The sequence below is a fragment of the Colobus angolensis genome, unplaced genomic scaffold (assembly GCF_000951035.1).
Source record: "Colobus angolensis palliatus isolate OR3802 unplaced genomic scaffold, Cang.pa_1.0 Scaffold35, whole genome shotgun sequence".
Taxonomy (NCBI): domain Eukaryota; kingdom Metazoa; phylum Chordata; class Mammalia; order Primates; family Cercopithecidae; genus Colobus; species Colobus angolensis.
Window position 1 is genome coordinate 6,887,644 of NW_012116821.1, and position 5,456 is coordinate 6,893,099.

Sequence of the window (5,456 nt, forward strand, 5' to 3'; positions counted from 1 at the left end):
CTCCCGCCAGGCCGCCGGGTGAGCTGGCAGCGACCCGGACCCCACCGGGTGCCCCTGAGAGGTAGGTCTACCGTGCCAACTCCTCCCCCGCTGTCTGCTCTCCAGTCGGGCCCGCGGGGCCTGGGCGGGGAGGTGGGGGTCTTTCCGCGCCTCCTCCCCGTGCTCGGACCTCCGGGAGCTCGGCGCCGCGCCCAGTCTGTGTGGCGTCCCCACGCAGCTTACGTTATTGGTGTTTTATTGCAGCTGCCTCACATTCGCTTTGCACATGCACATTTCTTCACTCTTCACATTGGTTCCCACACATGAAATGGCTAATAATCTGGGAGATGGAGGCAGCTTCGATCTCCTTGAGATAGTTGTGCGACCATAGAAAGTTCGTGCTGTGGAGGATTTTGGAGATGGTTGATCCCATTCCTTCATTTTAGAGAAGATAGACCCGGAACCGTTCCATGAATACTGGAGAGTCACTCAGCTAGGTAATGTGCGGCGGGAAGCTGAGGGAGAGAATTGCTTGAACCCGGGTGGCGGAGGTTGCAGTGAGCCGAGATTGCGCCACTGCACTCCAACCTGGGCCACAGAGTGAGACTTCGTCTCAAAAAAAAAAAACAAAAGAAAAGAAAAGAACCCCGAGCTAAGTTTTTTTTTGTTTTTGTTTTTTGAGGTGGTGGTCTCGTTATGTCGCCCAGGCTGGAGTGCACTGGCACGATCACGGCTCACTGCAGCCTCGAACTCACAGGCTCAGGTGATGCGAACTCACAGGCTCAGGTGATGCTACTGCCTCAGCCTCCCGAGTAGCTGGGACCACAGGCGGACATCACCACGCCAGGCTAATTTTTGTATTTTTTGTGTAGGTGGATTCTTGCCATGTTGCCCAGGCTGGTCTCAAGTGATCCACCCGCTTCGGCCTCCCAAAGTGCTGGGGTTACAGGCCTGAGTCACTGTGCCCGAGCCCAGAACTAAGTTTTTAGACAGACAATTAAAAATGGTAATGGTAAAATTCAGTTAATGATGTGAAGTGAATAGGAAGTTCATGTGGGCTGGCATTAACCTTTTAGACAGTGCTTCCTCCTTTTTAAATCTTGTTTTCTTATTTCAGATTTAACACTTCGTGGCTTCTGAAGAAAATGGCAGAAACATCCCCAGAGCCTTCTGGGCAGCTTGTTGTATACTCATACGCTCACAGTGACACTGTCCTGGCCGGTTTTGAGGATCAGAGGAAGAAAGGCTTCCTCTGTGACATTACCTTAATCGTGGAGAATGTACATTTCCGGGCCCACAAAGCCTTACTTGCTGCCAGTAGTGAATATTTCTCAATGATGTTTGCAGAAGAGGGGGAAATCGGCCAGTCCATTTATATGCTGGAAGGCATGGTTGCAGACACCTTTGGTATCCTGCTGGAATTTATCTACACAGGCTATCTCCGTGCCAGTGAGAAAAGTACAGAACAAATCCTGGCTACTGCTCAGTTCTTTAAAGTCTATGACCTGGTAAAGGCTTACACAGACTTCCAAAATAATCATAGCTCCCCAAAGCCAACAACTTTGAACGCTGCTGGTGCCCCAGTGGTTGTTATCTCTAATAAGAAAAATGATCCTCCAAAGCGGAAACGGGGAAGACCAAAAAAAGTCAATACATTGCAGGAGGAGAAGTCAGAACTGGCTGCAGAGGAAGAAATACAGTTAAGAGTGAACAATTCAGTTCAGAATAGACAAAACTTCGTGGTTAAAGGAGACAATAGTGTACTGAATAAGCAGATGGCAGCGAAAGAAAAGGAAGAATCGGAGCCTACCTGTGAGCCAAGTAGAGAGGAGGAAATGCCAGTTGAAAAAGATGAGAACTATGATCCCAAGACCCAGGATGGCCCGGCAAGCCAGAGTCGTTACAGCAAGCGGAGGATTTGGAGATCCGTCAAACTTAAAGATTACAAACTTATTGGGGATCAAGAGGACCATGGTTCAGCCAAGAGGATCTGTGGAAGGAGAAAGCGCCCTGGAGGCCCTGAGGCCCGTTGTAAAGACTGTGGCAAGGTCTTTAAGTACAATCACTTTTTAGCAATCCACCAGAGGAGCCACACAGGTAATGATGCTTTCAAAGCTGATTGCAGTGTGTTTCAGAATTGGGAGTAGGGATGATAATAACAGCTTTCATTTACTGTGCAACTTCTGTATGATGGGCATTGTAATAAAGCCTTTATACATGTTATTGCACTTAATTTTCTCCACAATCCTGCAAGGTAGGTAATATCCTCATTGTACATTGTATGATTAAAATCATATTTATTCATATGTAAGAGAGGGTTGCTAAAGTGCATAGTTTACAGAGGAAGCAACCAAGTTCTAGGGAGCCTAAATAACTTGCCAGAGTCACCCATGAGTGACAGAGCTGGGATTGAACCCAGGTAGCCTGGTTCAAGAACCCCTCTCATTTGTAGTTATTGAATGAAGCCTTTAATGTCCACTTATCAAAATCTAGCCCAGTGTACTGTGCTTTCTGATTCTTGAACATTCTTCATCTTGACCATAACCATGCTTTTGTCCAAGTCTGTGTGGACCACTTTCTAACTCAGCTATCTAGGTTTAAACGCCTTCTCGTTTTTGGTCCCTCCAGCCCAGCACTGACCAATGGGGACCCTCCTGTGATGATGGAAATGTTCCTACATCTGCGCTGTCCAATATGGTGGCCAGTAACCACATGTGGTTTTTGAGCACTTGAACTGTGGCTAGCATGACTGAGAAACTGAATTTTTAATTTTATTTTAATTCATTTAAATTTGAATAACCACATGTGGCTAGTGGCTACCATATTGGACACTACAGTCCTAGCGAGAAATCCCTTCCTTCTTTGAGCCCTTTCAGGTGCTTAAAGCCCACTCTGCTTTGGGTCAGATTGTTGTTGCCACTTGTACATCCTTCAACTTAATTGTAAGCTGAAGTATAGGGACTGGCGCTTAAGTCTTCTCCTGTGATCCAGCAGCATCTGGTGCTGTGGTGCTCAGCCTGCAAATTAGAATCACTTAGGGAGCTTCTAAAACTACCAGTGCCTAGGCCTCAACCCCAGAGCTTCTGATTTGTCTGGAACCTTGGTGCTTTTAAAAGCTGCCTAAAGACTTTAGCTACAAATAGGTTGAAGACCTTGAATTCTGGTACTTTGAAAAAAGTAGATACTTGAGAAATGTTTGTTGAACTGTAATGGGTTATATTTTGGCTTTTTTTTTGAGATGGATTCTCGCTCTGTCGCCCAGGCTAGGGTGCAGTGGCGCGATCTAGCTCACCACAACCTCCGCCTCCCGAGTTCAAGCGATTCTCCTGCCTCAGCCTCCTGAGTATCTGGGATTACAGGCACACACCACCACACCCAGCTAATTTTTTTGTATTTTTAGTAGAGACGGGGTTTCGCCATGTTAGTCAGGCTGGTCTCGAACACCTGACCTCGTGATCTGCCTGCCTTGGCCTCCCAAAGTACTGGGATTACAGGCGTGCGCCACTGTGCCCAGCTGGCTGTTTTTATCAAAGATTTATAGGGACATAGTTTGGAGTTAAATCATTATACAAGACTTAAGAAAAAGCATGTAGGATCGATCTTCCCTTATGTTCCCAGTACAGACAGTCCCCGACTCATAGTGGTTCAGTTTTTCAACTTTACGATGGTGTGAAAGCAGTACACATTCAACAGAAACTGTACTTTGAATTTTGAGTTTTAATCTTTTCCTGGGCTAGTAATATTCAGTATGATCCTCGCATGCCCTGCTGGGCCACACGGTCACCTGGGTAAGTGACCAGTACTCTGCATTTGGGGCATTCATACAGTACTCTGTATTAAGTGCATTTTTCCTTATGATATTTTCAGTGTGATGGGTTTGTTGAGACGTAGTCCCGTCATAATTCAGGCAGCACGTGTATTCTGAATTTTGCAGCCCATCACATTAGTATGGATCTGTTTTCTTCCATCTGGGTAGATACCAGGTAGATTCACAAGGTTTGGAAACTGTCTTTCAGTTCCGGAAAATCTTGAGTTATTTCATAGATGATTTCCCTCCTGTGTTTCCTCTGTTCTAACTTTATTTTCTCCTGTATTTTCCATTGTTTTTGGCCCTTCCTTCTGGGGGATTTCCACTTTGTTTTTCAGCCCTTTGAGGTTTTCTGTTTCGACTCTTATTTTTTTTCCCCCTTTAGGAGCTTTTTGTTTTCTAAATGTTTTAATGTGAATGATCTTTTTTTTTTTTTTTTTGAGATGGAGTCTCGCTCTGTTGCCCAGGCTGGAGTGCAGTGGCCAGATCTCAGCTCACTGCAAGCTCCGCCTCCCAGGTTCGCGGGGCGTTCTCCTGCCTCAGCCTCCCGAGTAGCTGGGACTACAGGCACCCGCCACCACGCCCGGCTAATTTTTTGTATTTTTAGTAGAGACGGGATTTCACCGTGTTAGCCAGGATGTTCTCGATCTCCTGACCTCATGATCCACCCGTCTCAGCCTCCCAAAGTGCTGGGATCACAGGCCTGAGCCACCGCGCCCGGCCGTGAATGATCTTTTTATTTCACAATGTAATATCTTACTTCTGTGAGCATGTTAATGATAACAACATTTTCCTCACTGGAGGCAAGTTGCTTTTTTTTTTTTCCTTCTTGTTTCTCTGTCACTACTACAAAAGGCTTTCCTTGAGTGCCTGGTGGTTGTTTAAAAATCATATTTAATCATATGTAAGAGTGGGTTGCTAAAAGCTACTGGCAATGCTGCGTGTGTGGAGAGAGCCTGTATTTTATTTCTTACTCTGTTGCCCAGGCTGGAGTGCAGTGGCGTGATCTCCAATCAGTGCAGCAACCTCTGCCTCCCGAGTTCGAGTGGTTCTCCTGCCTCAGCCTCCCAAGTAGCTGGGATTACAGGCACGCACCACCGTGCCTGGCTAATTTTTTTGTATGAGAGAGCCTGTAAAACTGTGACCTTGTTCCCAGACCACACTGAGGGTCAGGCTGCTATTTCTCGTGGCCAGTAACGAGATGCAGATGAACTGGGGAGGAAGAGAGGTTTTATTTCTGTAACCGGTTAAAGGGAGAAGGCCTGGAAGTTATCGCCAGACCAACTCAAAATTGCGAAGTTTTTCAGAGCTTATATACCTCCTGAGCTGTATGTCTACAGGTAAGTGTGCATTCCTCTAAAGACACAGGTGATTAACTTCTTTTAATCTGTAACTAAGGTCTGCGTCCCAAAGACCTTCTTCTGGAGCCTCAGTAAGTTTACTTAATCTAAATGGGTCTAGGTGCTGGAGTGATTACCCTTATCTTCTGCTAAATCAAGGAGGTTTGGGGAGTTCTTCAGATCCCCAATAAAACTTCTTTAATCCTAAATGGGTCCTGTTAAGAATTCCTTTGTTATGGCCGGGCGCGGTGGCTCAAGCCTGTAATCCCAGCACTTTGGGAGGCCGAGACGGGCGGATCACAAGGTCAGGAGATCGAGACCATCCTGGC

At 46.4% G+C, this 5,456-nt stretch overlaps 1 protein-coding gene across 2 annotated transcripts in view; it reads left to right on the top strand.

Moving 5' to 3' along the window:
- Nucleotides 1-6: 6 nt before the first annotated feature.
- The window catches only part of ZBTB24 (zinc finger and BTB domain containing 24), a 21,025-nt gene continuing 15,575 nt past the window's right edge, over nt 7-5,456 (top strand). Inside the window, exons 1-2 of one of the 2 annotated variants that reach the window (XM_011952807.1) lie at nt 7-18; nt 1,097-2,076. In XM_011952807.1, coding sequence (XP_011808197.1) covers nt 1,125-2,076 — 952 coding nt within the window. In that variant the 5' untranslated portion in view covers nt 7-18; nt 1,097-1,124. The other variant, XM_011952808.1, reaches the window with a different exon arrangement.